At 47.2% G+C, this 15,206-nt stretch overlaps 1 protein-coding gene and 1 long non-coding RNA gene across 4 annotated transcripts in view; one reads left to right on the forward strand and one right to left on the reverse strand.

Moving 5' to 3' along the window:
• LOC109284986 (uncharacterized) overlaps positions 1-13,527 on the reverse strand; it is a 38,076-nt gene extending 24,549 nt beyond the window's left edge. Inside the window, exons 1-3 of one of the 2 annotated variants that reach the window (XR_009459856.1) lie at positions 13,303-13,527; positions 13,078-13,197; positions 7,072-9,335 (exon numbers count right to left, since the gene is read on the reverse strand). This is a non-coding gene — a long non-coding RNA (uncharacterized LOC109284986). Of the gene's footprint in view, positions 1-7,071; positions 9,336-13,077; positions 13,198-13,302 lie in introns of those variants that run through there. The other variant, XR_002092646.2, reaches the window with a different exon arrangement.
• A 38-nt stretch (positions 13,528-13,565) lies between these two features.
• The window catches only part of PRSS12 (serine protease 12), a 94,757-nt gene continuing 93,116 nt past the window's right edge, over positions 13,566-15,206 (forward strand). Inside the window, exon 1 of one of the 2 annotated variants that reach the window (XM_059722098.1) lies at positions 13,566-13,822. In XM_059722098.1, the coding sequence (XP_059578081.1) occupies positions 13,585-13,822 (238 nt within the window). In that variant the 5' untranslated portion in view covers positions 13,566-13,584. The remainder of the gene's footprint in view (positions 13,823-15,206) is intronic. The other variant, XM_019494247.2, reaches the window with a different exon arrangement.

Below are 15,206 nucleotides of genomic sequence, written 5' to 3' on the forward strand. Positions count from 1 at the left end.
GATCATCAAGTCCGACCCCCTGCATAAGCAGGAAAGAGTGCTGGGTCTAAATGACCCCAGCTAGATACTCGTCTAACCTCCTCTTGAAGACCCCCAGGGTAGGGGAGAGCACCACCTCCCTTGGGAGCCTGTTCCAGACCTTGGCCACTCGAACTGTGAAGAAGTTCTTCCTAATGTCCAGTCTAAATCTGCTCTCTGCTAGCTTGTGGCCATTGTTTCTTGTAACCCCCGGGGGCGCCTTGGTGAATAAATCCTCACCAATTCCCTTCTGTGCCCCCGTGATGAACTTATAGGCAGCCACAAGGTCGCCTCTCAACCTTCTCTTGCGGAGGCTGAAAAGGTCCAGTTTCTCTAGTCTCTCCTCGTAGGGCTTGGTCTGCAGGCCCTTGACCATACGAGTTGCCCTTCGCTGTACCCTCTCCAGGTTATCCGCATCCTTCTTGAAGTGTGGCGCCCAGAATTGCACGCAGTACTCCAACTGCGGTCTGACCAACGCCCGATAGAGGGGAAGTATCACCTCCTTGGACCTATTCGTCATGCATCTGCTGATGCACGATAAAGTGCCATTGGCTTTTCTGATGGCTTCGTCACACTGCCGGCTCATGTTCAACTTGGAGTCCACTAGGACTCCAAGATCCCTTTCCACCTCCGTGCCACCCAGCAGGTCATTCCCTAGGCTGTAGGTGTGCTGGACATTTTTCCTCCCTAGGTGCAGCACTTTGCATTTCTCCTTGTTGAACTGCATCCTGTTGTTTTCTGCCCACTTGTCCAGCCTATCCAGGTCTGCCTGCAGCTGTTCCCTGCCCTCCGGCGTGTCCACTTCTCCCCATAGCTTTGTGTCATCTGCAAACTTGGACAGAGTACATTTCACTCCCACGTCCAAGTCGCTGATGAAGACATTAAAGAGTATCGGTCCAAGGACCGAACCCTGCGGGACCCCACTGCCCACACCCTTCCAGGTCAAGACCGACCCATCTACCACCATCTACCCATCTACCTACAAGACATCTGAGGAAGTTCTTGCAGGTAATATTAGAAATGTTCTAGTACTAGTGTTGCTAACAGGGGGCTTGACACTTGGATTAGATAAAAGAAAAAAATATTCTGCTTATCTGTCAGCAGCATGAGATCATCATTGCAGAGTCACTTTTACCTCACAATGAGATGCAATACACTTGATTCACACACTATTGGAAGACATGCATTCTTACCTAAAAGAATGACTCCAAACAGTCAAAGGATACCTTCTGTAGTTCCAGATGGAAAGAAATCAGTGTACTATGACCACCTGGACTGCTGATGGGTGAATAACTTATAAAACAACTACATATATAAACCATTGTTCACCCTCCAGAAACATCTACACAATAAATATCTAGAAATTATAGAGAGTCATGAATCTCAGCTACATGGACCAGCTGTTCACATTGTTTTTCGTAAATTATTTAAATTAATAACACCTCTTTCTTGTACTGTGGTAGACTATCCTAATCAGGAATACGATTGCCTGGTTTGTGGGGGCCATTTTGTATATAAGTCCAAAATGTATGGGTGTACTGGAGGTGGAAATCTCTCATAAAAGATCTTTTCTCAGCCTAATGAACTTTGTGTCTAAAATAGTGTTTTAGCTACATGTTGATAGATTTTTTGTAGACAAGGTTGATTCTCCAGCACAACACTAAAACAAATCACTTGTGAAGCCTCCTTTTATAGGAGGCCAGAGATTACATATGCCAGACAGCCCTGTTTAAGAATGAACAAAAGACCCTAGATTTTTAACCAAACTTCTTAACAGACATTATTTTCCATTTTATCATCTCAAAATATCCTCCTGGTCTTGTGCATTTAAATTGATTAAAAAGTGTGTAAAAATCCTAATTGATATAGTGGTCACCACTTCAACATTCATTTTTTACCAAAGTAGCACACACCAGTATATGTGGTACCAGTTATTTTCTATTCTAGTTACCATTAAACCTGTCTAAAATGTAATAACGGGACTGTGGAAAAGTTCTAGATTAGACAGGACTTTCTAGATCAGACAGACTCTATTTCTGTCTTATAGTAGAGGGAGCTCCCCTCCCCCTCTGCTCAGCGCTGTCTGCCCAGGCCATCTGCTGTTGTTGCCCCCCCCCCCCCCCCCCCCCCTCCCTAACACACAAAATAAGTAATTACTTTCCATGAATACAAAGCAAATCTGCAAATGACTCCCAAATTTCCTTTTTAGTTCCACGTTAGATAGTTTCTGTTTTATACAGACTAAATATACATAACTCCTCATAAGGAATAGTGGGACTATAGACATTTTCGGGCTTTCTAGGTTTTGCAGGTTCTGTTTCAGACAGGTTTAATTGGATATGGAAATGATGCAGTAACTCAGATACCAATGTGCCGTCACTAATTGAAACAGTTAAGGGAGCATCCACACATGCAAGCACGTGCGCTTGCAGCAGCTCAAATAGAAGCGGTGCAAATTTGAGACAGAACTTTTTGGCTCAGTGCACGTGCCCAGACTCGCACTTTGGTGTGGAGCAAATTGTGCCACTTGGGGCAAAATAACCCTGCCTGGCTCCTCCTGGATCTGCAGATCTGGGAGCACCCTCACTTGTGTTGTCCCCAGCAGTATAAAAAACTGCCCTGTCAAGTAGCTCAGGGCTATTTGCAGTCAGGAGCTTCTGGGGCCCAGCCAATTGGTACCTGGGGACATACCCCTTGTACCAGCTGGACTGCTGAAGCAGCCCTGAGAGTTCCCTGCACCCTCTACCCAACTCCAGGGGTCTGGCAGTGGGAGCTACTGCCTGGCTGTGACTGCTGCACACCTGCCAGAGCCGGATGGGGACTGCACAGCCAGTAGAGGCATCTGCCCCTCTGGGCCAGCTGCCAGTGGGCGGTGGCTGCAAAGGTGGCCTTTGTGCAGCGCTACTGCCATGTGTGCCCCCTGCCCGTCCATCTGGGCAGCTATAGCTCGGAAGATGTTCTGGGTGTAGTGGCCTGCTTTGAACTGCCAAAACATGTCCTCCTGGCCCCAATTGGCCAGGAGGTCAGCCACAGCCAGATAGGTCCAAGGTGCCAGCTCTGAGCAGGCAGGGTCCTGCCACTGGCCTGGCTAGCAGGAATTCTGGTGTTCCCTATTGGAAAACTGAAAAATCCCAGAAAAAAAAATCCCAAAGTCACTCTGTAAAATACCCTGAAATCCATGTTCCTCCACAATTAAAATAAAAGACCACTATATATAGATAGATAGAGAGAGAGAGAGAGAGAAAATGAGAGACAGAGAGACAGTAATCAGTTGGGCAATGTTTTATTGATAGAGCTACAATGTTAAAGCAATTTGGAAGCCTACCAGTGTCTCTATCATCAAAATAAAGTGAATTCTAAATACCTATATGTTTTGCTGCCCCGCACAGGGGCCAGAGCCCCCCCCCACCAGGGGCTACAGCCCCCACACAAGGGCTACATCCCCCCCCCCAACAGGGGCTACAGCCCACCGACAGGGGTTACAGACCCCCCAATAAGGGCCAAATGTCCCCCACAGGGGCTACCACCCCCCCTGCAGGGCCCACATGCCCCACCCCCGCTTGCTCCCCCAGTCCCTAGGATGGCTGCCCCACCTGGCCCCATCCACCACCAGCTCCTGCAGCCCCCCTGATGGCTGCCCCACCCAGCCCCACGTCCTCCCAATGGCTGCCGCAGCTGGCCCCATCCCCCCACTTACACCCTCAGCCCCCAATGGCTGCCCCCCCAGCCTCCTGCACTTTAAAAAAAGAAAAAAAAAAGCCTCTACTCACCACAGGAGCAGGAGCCGTGGGGGCTCTGAAGCCTCCCGGCAGAGCCCCACAGGCAACACGGGGCAGCATGGGGCAGCAGGACCTAGGCTGGGGCTGCTGGGGCTGTCACCCGGCCCCATGCTGTGTGGTGGGGGGGCCCAGTGACCCCGATGGCAGCTGTTGAGTGTGTGTGTGGGGGGTGTTTTTTTTCTTTGCTGGGATGCTGGGGTGGGGGGGCAGTGATTGTAGGGGTAGGGGGGCAGAAGGGGGGTGGGGCTGGGTGGAGCAGCCATGGCGGGGCTCAGGGGGCTGGGGCAGGGCTGGGCAGTGATGGGAGGACTCGGGGGGATGAGGTGGATGGGACTGAGATTGGGGAAGCTTGGGGGGAAGGTGGGGGTGGAACCAGGCAGGGCAAGGATTGGGGGGGCTGGGGGAGTGGGTGGGGCTGGTAGGAGTCTCCCCCATGGTCCCCACCCCCCTCCTCCAGCCCCCCCACCCCTTACTTACCTGCACTGGAGCCTGGTTCCAGCTCCCTGCAGCTGGAACACTGCCTACCCTGCTACCAGAGCATCGCTATGGAGGACCCAGCCTCCAGCTACCTTGGGGGCCTAATTTCACCCCTGCACTGCAAATTTGAAGCACAGGGAACATTTTCTCGTTCCTGCACATGCCTTTTGCAGCATCTCAAAGGAGTTTGAGACGCTGTAAGAGGCATGTGCGGGCTCATCTGGACGTACCCCTGGAGTGCAAGTGCAACTGTGGCAAAGGCCTGAACAAATTATAGCTCCAGTCCTGTAAAGATTTATGCACATATTGGACACATACATAACTACACATTATGACTATTCACAGTGTATAAACTTAAAAACATGTGCACACTTTTACAGAAGTAGGCCTTTAACACATGCAATTTTGGTTATGTATTTGTTTGCATATATTTATGGAAAATTGGCTTTACAGTGCAAGTGAAAAATGCATTCAGTAAACAAAAACTGGTATTAGATTTTTTCACGTATTGTCATAGATATGGGGTCTTTCTTTTATGCCAATTTGCTAATTTTCCTGAATGTTTTGTTTTAGAAGCCATTTTTCAAACAGAAGCAGTCCCACATTTAGGGTACTAATTCAAACATCCTGCTTGAGGGTGCTTTTTTCTTTTTTTAAAGAACATGATAATTCTTTTAAAATGCATATAAAGTTACTTTTTGTGCCTTAAAATGATCTGAAACAAAATGTCAAAAATTTCACTTATCATTTCACTCAGAAAAGTTTACACTAATTTTTCATACATTTATCTTAATTTTAAATGCAGTTTACTACTGCATGCCTATGCAAGATAACTTTTGCCATGCTTTTACCGCTAAGCACTTTCAGGGGATCAAGTTTTTATGGTTTTATAATAGGAATGTTTCTTGCTTTGTCAAGTTATCATTTAATACATTTAAAAAGTGTTTCTAATGATCTCATTATTGTGTATACCATGCCATGCAGTAATGGAAAGCCCATCAATTACAGGCTGTTCATCTATATCCTGTGTAATGTAGGGTTGCCCTATAGAGTTTATTTATTGTCACAAACAAAGGCCTATTCTCTTCCATATAAACACGAAACCAAATAAACAAGAAATTCAGATTTGGCAGGATTCCAACTTTCTGCTGCCTGTGATAGTTTGGAAGAGAGGATAGGATTAATGATTGTAATTTATTTTGCAAAGGCACTAACTTATAGTCTAAATATTTTGAATCATATATGGCATGTATAGTGTGGTCCTTTTTTAATGGGGAACCCCCTTGTGCTCTGTCTTGCCTCCCACCTTGCCAACCATGATTCTCCCCTCCTTCTCCACCCCTGCTGCAGCTACTATAACTCTCATTCAAACCTCACTGAAGTCAATATAAATCTCTCTATTGATTTCTCTGGGTGTTCTATTGGGGCCTGCCTGGTGGTTACATTAAGCAATAGTTGGAAACTATTAGGGGGAATACAGTAAAATAAGCTCCCTCCAATGTAATGTGTGATCATATGCCCTCTGCTCTATAGCTGTACTTATTCCCTGGGGGATTTTTACATACATTGGCATCAAACTGTCCTGTAATGCCTTATGTCTGATTGTTTGGTTTTAGGTTGCTTTCTTAAATTAACTGCAGGTCTGAGTGAAGTTCATACCAAACAACTCTTGGAATTGGGGGTCAACAATCTGCAGCCTGAAGGCCACATCCAGCCTGCAAAACCTTTGGATCTGCCCCAGGGAGCTGTGATTTTGGCAGGCAAGCACTGGGGCTTTGGTGGAATGGAAGCTCTCTCTGAACTAGTCTAGTTGGGCAGCCGGTAGAAGTAGCAAAGGTGGTAGGGTACTAGTCTCCACCCTTCTCAGATCCAAGCTATGTCATTCTAGCGTCCCACTGGAAAACATTGCCAACCCCTAGTCCAAACCCCATACCTATCAACTCAACTGGTCAAAGTCAGTAGGGGAACAAAGGGAAAAATGGTACTTAATGAGCTCATTTCTAGTGCTCTAGTCACCAAAGATGGTGATATCACTTGTTGATAAAGAGAGGACTTAGGTCTTCATATCTGGTAATCAAAAGGTTTCATGACATTTTCCTAACCAAACGTTAAAAATAATTAAACTAATAACTAAATAAACAAATAAATGTGTTATATGCTGACTTCTATTTAAAAGGTCTGGAAACCCGCAGAAGAAATTAAAATGTATCCTGTTCTCAATAAACCTAATTAACATGAATAGGAAAAACATAAGTTTATTGATCTGAATATAGACATTACTCAACTTCAAACTGCACTAAGAAGTTACATTATTAAACTTATTTCCACTGGCAAAAGGACAGGATAACTATTTACAGGGGAAATTTTTACCTATTTCCCCCGCCCCTGCAATCTCTAGCTTAAGAGGACTACATCTGTTTGGGTTGTCATATACACTCAGCTATTAACATAACATTCTTTCTACTTTCCACAGGGTGAAAAAAATAGTGATCATTTTTGGAGAACTTCAAGGAACTTGTGGAATAACCATTCATACACTAGAGCTTGTGCATAAGTGGCTGTTTAGAAGAGATATGCTGTATATCCTCTTGGAGGTTTGGAAAACTTCAGATTTTTCCTTTTAAACTGACAACATATTCTGGGCAAAATCCTACTTTTCAGATCTCATAGTCTGATTCAAGATATGGAATGTATAAGCTATCCTCATTTTGTGTTTAGCCCCATAGACAACATAGAACGAATGCAGGCCGAGCAAGAGACCCGTTAATGTTGAAATGAATAGTGCAGAAAAGAGATAGTAATTTTGTCTTTTTATCATTTTCAGTAAACAATCAGTGTAATATAATGACTTGTTATACATAAATTGTATGTCTGTAGCTTTTCAGTGTACCATAAGAAGAGATATTAATTTGGTGTAGATAAATTAAAGATTATGATTTATTAGCATATACATTTGGGTTGATGCACATTTTTTAAAACAAAAACTATAAAAGATACACTTTGAACCTCTATAAGCTATTTCTCAGTTTTGATTGATGAAATGAAGAAAAAAGCATTTCTTGTTTCATTTTAGAGGTTATTGAAATAAATGAAACACATTTATTGCCCTGGAATATTGTGACAAATAAATCAAAGGAATGATATGTAGATGTTTTCTACGTTTGCAGTTCTAATAAATATATAAGATTCCTGCTTTTTAATATTTGAAGCTGCTGCTTCTGTTGACTGCCACTGCTATACGTGGAGGTTTGGACCCTGGATAAGTAAAATAGTTTAAGGTCCCAGCTTGTCCTTATTGGTATCAATGGCAACTGTTCTGTAGAAGATCGGGTCTTTACTTTTGAATATTATTTTTTTAACTTAATTTATAATAAGAATTAAGGATGATCAGCACATTTAAAATTCATGCACAAGGCATCACAGGCAAGGCACTCTAACTTAGTGATCCCACGTGAAAATTTTGACCTGTGAGTTTTGCTACTGAAATCAATAGAATATGAACTAGAACTTATTTAAAATTTTTCATTATTACTCACTCTCCAAATGTAGGCAGCTTGATTCTTTAAAAAGGGTCAAATCATACAGATCAAGCAGTCTCTTTTTTATTTTTGCATATTTTGATGTTTAGACTGAAATACTTAGGAGTGGAAAAATGCAAATCACATTGAGGTTTTATTCAAATTTAAAAACTCATTTAGCAAACTGACTCCATTCAAGTGGACCCATGAACACACATGGGACTCCACTGAGGTCTGCTGGCACTGAGTTACCAGAGTTTAAGATTCAAAACCTGCCTTAAAGGAAAATAGTTCCACTGACTTCAGTAGGACTCCTAGCAATAGGATTACTCATGTGAATAGTGAACAGAATTTGGTCTGTAAGCTTATGTTCACTTATCAAGTGATGTACTGAAAATGCTTTGCAAAAGAAAGAATACTTATTAACTTCAATGGGACCTGAATGAATCCATTTTAATTATACATGTTAATGTTATTTTAATGGATTTTTTGGAGTTAAAATATCTTTGTCTTCCAATTTAAAAAGACATAAAAGGCCATTGTCTACAAACATAATTGCAGGGTTTGTTAATTTCAGATTATTTTTTTAAAATCCTGGACTGCTGCCAGAAAATGTAATTAGTGGATTTTTTTTCAAAGGTTATTATTTTCAAACATTTTGTGATATAGCTTTTGAATAAGTTTCTAATAAGTCTGTCATTCTGGACTTAAAACTGTTGTTTTTCACATTGATATCTTCACATCTTTATAAGTTTACAAAGGTCTCCTCACTTGTTTTTTATTTTCATAATTGGGTTCTGTTAGTAATTGAAACAAAACCTTTTCTTCTATGTAGATTTTTTCCCCATTTTTTCCTTACAAAAGATGATTTATGGAATTTTTTATGTTTAGTTCTTTCATAAAAGTGACTATGGGCACACTAATCTTGTTCACTAAGGGTAAACATCTTAAACTCTTCTTTATAAAGTTGATTTTTAACAAATGCGTTTGGGGTGCTTGCAGAGTATCATGTAATGTTATTTTAAGCATCTATAGACTACGTATAGGGCCTATTTTCTACTTACAGTGAAAGCAATGCCATAGCCTTAAGTGAAAGCAAGATTGGGTGCTTAATTTGCAATCCTTAAGGCACTGAACAGATTTTCCTTTAACATCAGTAGTGTTTCCAACATATTGTGAGTTAATGTACAGGCTTTTCTTTTCTTTTTTTTAAATGAAGCCACTTTTGCTCACATGATTACAAAATACATAGCAAGAATGCTGCAAATAAAAACAGTTTAGGACCAAGCCTACACATTTACTCACATAAGTATTCCCAAACTGGGCCTTGGGGAGGAGATCATTGAGGAGGTAGAGAGAGGAGATTTCATTTACTCTTCTGAGCTTTGCAGCCTTGTTTGTTTTGGCAAGGGGCTATGCATGATGCAACAATGCCAACAGTCTGAGTAATGTCCAGACCTCCCATCTGTGTAGACCATTCCACTCACTCACTGCACAGCAACAGGGAAGCAATTCTGGAACCTGAGATCCAACACCCTCTCTCCTACAGAGATAGAGGAAGATTTATACATGGATGATTCTGCACATGTTGGGGAGACAAAATAGACCGGGGTGGGCAATTATTTGGACTGGAGGGCTACTTAAGGGGTTTCCGTGACCTGTTGTGGTCTGGGGAGGGCTGCTGACTCAGCCTGGCACAAGGGAGGGTGCTGATGTGGCCTGGCATGGCAGGGTGGTGCTGATGCGACATGGTATGGGGTGGTACTGACCCGGCCCGGCCCAGCGCAGCGGGATGTGCACTGATGTGGCCTGGCATGGTGGGGAAGGGGAGCAATTGGACCTATCCTGCCTCAGGCCATCTGCCCTGCACCCAAAGCCAGAAGCACCAGATGGAGTGGGCAGGTGGACAGGGTCTCTATGGAGACCAACACAGGACCCCCATGAGCAGGGTGTGCTTGGCCAGGTGGATGGGATGGGGCTGCAGGTGGGCAGAGAGTCCAGGAGCAGGATAGGCAGGCAGGGCTGGGGCTAGGGCCAGGATTGTGGGGTAGTAATAGTTCAGAGCTAGGGGCAGTCACGATCTGTTCCCTGCATGTCCCTGCCTGCAGAACCGGCACCCATCACAGGGATACAGGGAGCAGATTGTGAATGTGCTCCAGGCCCTGGACCCACCCCATGATCCTGGTCCCAGCCCCGTCCCTGCCTGCCCTTCAAGCTTCTGGACACTGCTCTCCGTTCACCCGCAGCCCCATCCTATCTACCTGGACAAGTATGCCTTGCCCGTGGGGGTTCTGGGCTGTTCTCCATGGAGACCCTGCCCACCTGCCTGCTCCCTCTGGTGCTCCCAGTGGTGGGCGGCCCAGGCAGGAAAGGACTAGGACTAGGATAGGCCGTGCCAGGCTGCGTCAACACTCCCCCGTGTGCTGAGCTGGGTCAGTACCACCCCCTGCCATGTTGTGTCAGCCCTCCCAGCCATGTTGGGCCATATCAGCATCCTCCCTCACGCCGGGCTGGGTCAGCAGCCCACCATGCCAGCTCATGGAAACTCCTTAAGTGGCCGGGGTCTGGGGCACAGTTGTGATCTTCTCCCTGCACATCCCTGTGATGGATGCTGGTTCTGCAGGAAGGGACAGGCAGGGAGCAAATTGTGGCTCCACCCCATGGTCCCAGCCCTGGCCCTGGCCCAGGCCGTGCTCACCTGTCCCACTCCCTGACACCACACTCCCTGCCTGCCCGCAGCCCCATCCCATCTGCCTGACTAAGCATGCCCTGCCTGTGGGGGTCCCAGGCAGGTCTCCGTGGAGACCCTGCCTGCCCACCCACTCCATCTGGCACCCCCACCAGTGGGCACAGGGTGAACTGGCAGCAGCAGCTGGGCAGAGTGAACTACCACTGTGGGGGCTGAGGGGAAGCCCAGCCCAACCACCACGCTACCGCTGTCCCACTGTGTGCCCAGGGACAGCCACACGCACCACAGCCTGGGCTGCCCTCATGCCTAAGCTGGGCAGGGCCAAAGGACCCACCGTGGGCTGGATCCAGCCATATTTTGCCCACTCCTGAAACAGACCATGGTGCAAGTATAGCTGGCAGACAAAAAGCGTTGCCTTAAACCAGCCTGGTATAGGTGCTATCAAGTTTTACCATGGATCTACCAATACCAGTGTGCTAGCAGAACGCCAGCACTCCCAGTCTAGGACAAAGAAAGGAAAGACTTCAGATCTGGGAAACTGCATATCGATTTTATGATGATATCAAAACACATCTACTAGTAAATAAAAGAAGCCTTATTTTGGCTGGTTCCAGCCTGTGTTTCCATTGGATATTTCTAGCCACCTAAGCTTCATTATAGTGGCATATTTACAAACAATTTATAAGTAATCATAATAATTTGCTCCTGAGCAAAATTCTTGAAAGTTATCTTCTAGTTGTTAGCATTTTTTAAAAGTCAAATTAAACCCTTGCCAGTTCTAACAGCTTTTTAACTAAACCAGTGCCTGTATGCATGTGTTCAAAAAGTGCCTTGCAGCGAGAGAACAATACATGCATTCATATTCATATTCAAGTGCTGTGATTATATGCAAGGGTGTAGACATAATGTTGCTGTGGAAACCTCAACTCAGAATTTCTTGACCTTTTAAGTGAATAAATACCAAGTTTAAACTGGCACGAATGAATTAGTCAAAGATGAAGACAATTAAAGCCTGGGGTCCAGATATTACTAAGCATGGTGGTGTCTGTTCTCAGTATTTCTGATGACAGTAGTTAAGCTTATCTGATCAGTAATTTGAGCTTCTCTTTCTAAATCAAAGATTAAAAGATTTAACCCAGTTTTGGTGTTTTCACTCAGTTAAGGACAATGGTTATACACTGGCCTGGGATGAGAGTGCTTGTGTTGGGGATCCCTGAGAAGAGCACACACCAACTGCAGATGCTTCCTCAGCCTGACGAAGGGGATTTATACCCGAAAGCTTGCAAAAAAAGAATTTTTCCAATGATTTGAGTTGGTCTAATAAAAGATATCAGATTTACCAAAATAAACTTGTTTGCTTATGTCCTTACACCAACACGGCTACAACCAACACCCCTGGAAAAGGAAGGTGCGTTGAAGTGAACCACACCTTGGTCTCTGATTCCCTCCAGGGATCTAGTTACAGTAAAGGGATGTAGAAGGACAGACAGGTTGTAGAGCCCAGAATAAGGCTTTCTACAAGCAAAAAACATCTGGGGGGAAGGCAGACAAGTAGAGAGAGTAGAATCTCCTGCTAGAGAGAAGCTGCCAAAGAAAGGATATGTGTTTAATCAGACAGCCCTAGACACTGTAAAATATTAAGGCAATTTAAAAGCAGTTGTTTTTTTGGGGGTGGAGAGGGGGCAGGAGGAAGGATAGAAAAAAAAGGAGAGAAACAAACATGCAAACTGATGGCTATTCTGACAGAAGGAAGAAATCAAGGATTACTTACACATAGGCAGACAAAGTTCTTTGGGTAGATGTGATATCTTTTATGAGGCCAACTAAATAGTTGGAAATATTGTTCTTTGCAAGCTTTCGGGCACAAACAACCCTTCTTCAGGCACGGGGGGAGTCTGGTGGTGTTTTGTATGCTCTCCTGGGTAGAATAGAAGCCAATATGCAAAATGCAGGTCTGGGGTTATCAGATGTTAGGCAGGTTATAATGTGCCATCAATCCACTGTCTATATTTAGTCCATGCTTTTTGGATCCAGTAGATTTATGAAGTGAAGTTTGTAGGCTCGTCTGTGACACACACACACAATGAGGGGAGTAGGAGGATTACTATTCAAATCACATGGAGCTGGGGGAAAGACTTGGAAGACATCTCTCCATTTGTTTCCATCCCTCTTTGTTGTCTCCAGCTCCACTGGGAAACTTCTCTGCCCTCCTCTCCCCTTCATCCCGACTCCGGGGTGTTTCCTTCTCTTTGAATCTGCCCATTTCCCTCCACCCCCAAGAGGTTTTATTGTGAGTTGGTGGCCAGGCTCCTTTGTGGTGGTGGCAAAAGAGGCCAAAGGCAGGAGGGGGGGAATAGTCAGGGGAAGAGGGAAAGAGGGGTGGTGGTTTGGGACAGAAAAAAGAGGCTGACAGACCAGGCCCCAAAGTGGGGGAGCCACAGAGAGTGGAGGAGCTGAGATGGAGTGGGTGGAAATGGGGTGCCAGAGCAGGGAGAAAGCAGGGCCAGACACAGGCATGGGTGAATTGGGCGGCCACCCAGAGCCCAGGCAGAAAGGGGACCCGAAAATGGCAATTTTTAAAAATTATTATCATTACCTCTGGCAAACACGGGCTGATACTAGAAGTTTGCAAGCTGTCTAGGTCCGGGGCTGACCGGAGAGGCCAAGCTGTGAGGGGAGCAGTGCTCAAGTTACACTTTGACTCCCGGGAGGCTGTCTGCAAAAAATAAATAAATAAATAAAAAGGGCTCATTGATTAACAATTGCATCTCGGTGAAGGAGGAATCCGGAGACCCCCCAGGTTATGACTTCTACATCTTACAGGGGGGGCTCTCGTCTCTTACGGGGAACTCAGCCCCCTCAGTTCACACCCTGGGGGGAGCGAAGGCGCTGGGGCAGGCAGACGGGGCTGAGCCTGAGGGACCCCCGGCGCTGGGCGCGGGCACTTGGTGGGCGCCCCTCGCTCCTCCTCCTCCCCCCCGGCGCGGCGCGGCGCGGCGCGGGCTGGCGGTGGGGGGCAGGCGGAGGGGGCGCCGCGGCCCCGCCTCCCCACTCAGGACTAGGTCGGAGGCGGCGATGGGGCGCAGGCGGCGGCGCGGGCAGCATGGCACTCAGCCGCCCGGCGCTGGGGCTGGCGCTGGCGCTGCTGCTGGGCGCCGTCCCCGCGGGGCGCGGCTCCTCTGGCTCCGGCCCCGGCTCCTGCCCGCCGGGCCGCGGGGACAACGCCACGCAGTGCCGCCCGGCCGGGCCCGCCGTCCCGGAGCGCCGCCCGCGCAGCCCCTGCCGCAGCCCCGACGGCGCGGGCCGGCCCTGGTGCGCGGGCTCCTGCGGCTGCAGCGCAGGTCAGTGAGGCCCGCGCCGTGCGGCTCGGGCTCGGGGGCGCCGGTGCGGGAGTGCGCGTGTCTGTGACACGCCGCGGGGGGTGTGGGGTGATGTGTGTGCGGGGCTGCCCGGGTGCCCTGTGCGCTACCTGGGATAGGTGCTGAGCGTGCTGAGTTTGTGTGCGCGCGCGCGTGTGATGTGCGCGTGTGTGGGTGTGTGAGGTGCGTATGCACGTGCAATGCATGTGTGTGATGTGTGTGTGTGGGATCAACCTGGGTGCCCTGTGTGGTGGCTGGGATGGGTGTTGAGCATGCTAAGTAGTTTGTGTGTGTGTGTGCGCGCACGCACGTGTGTGTGCAGGCGCATGTGTTGTGCATGTGTGTGCAATGCATGTTTATGTGTGTGTGTGTGTGATGTGTGTGTAGGGTTTGCCCCATGTGTGAGCTGGGAGGGGGGGATGGGTATGCTAAGTAATTTGTGTGTGTGTTATGTGTGTGATGTGTGTCATGTGTGCACTGAAGTGCGATGTGATGGGTGTGTGCCTCAGTGGTGGCTGGGATGAGTGTTGCGTGTGTTGAGGAGCTAGTGTGCATGTCCTCCGTGTGTGTGGGAGTGATGTGTGTGTACAGTCTGTCCCCCGTGCCCTGCGTGGTGACTGGGATGGGGGTTGGGGGTGCTAAGTAGTTCATGTGTGCATGTGTCCTGTGAGTGCATGTGATGTGTGTCATGTGAGGTGACGTGTGTATAGGGTCTGGCTCAGTTGCCCTATGTGGTGGCTGGGATGGGTGTTGCATGTGCTGAGGAGCTGGTGTGCATGTCCTTGTGTGTGTGTGTGTGTGTGTTCATGTGTGTGTAGGGTCTGCCCCAGTTACCCTCTGTGGTGGCTGGGATGTGTGTAGTGCGCACTAAGTAGTTTGTATGTGTGCTGTGCCTGTGCGTCTGACATGCATGTGTGTGCTGTGCATGTGGGAGTGATGTGTGTGATGTGTGTGCAGGGTCTGCCTCGGTTGACCAGTGTGGTGGCTGGGGTGTGTAGTGTGCACTAAATAGGTTGTGTGTCCTGCATGTGTATGTGTGATGTGCATGTGTGATACGTGTGTGTATGTGGTCAGCCCCGGTTGCCCTATGTTGGTGGCTGGGATGTGTGTTGTGTGTGATAAGTAGTTTATATGTGTGTTGTGCATGTAATGTATGTGTCACGTGTGATGTGTGATTTGAAGTGTGTGTAGGGTCTGCCCTGATTGCCTCACGTGGTGGCTGGGCTGTGTGTTGTGTATGCTGAGGAGCTTGTGTGTATGTCTTGCTTGTGATATGTATGTCAGATGTTTCTGTAGTGTCTGATATGCATGTCAAAATGTTTCTGTAGTGTCTGCCCTGCTTGCACTGTATGGTGGCTGGGATGTG

Source organism: Alligator mississippiensis, chromosome 2 (assembly GCF_030867095.1).
Source record: "Alligator mississippiensis isolate rAllMis1 chromosome 2, rAllMis1, whole genome shotgun sequence".
Lineage (NCBI taxonomy): Eukaryota > Metazoa > Chordata > Crocodylia > Alligatoridae > Alligator > Alligator mississippiensis.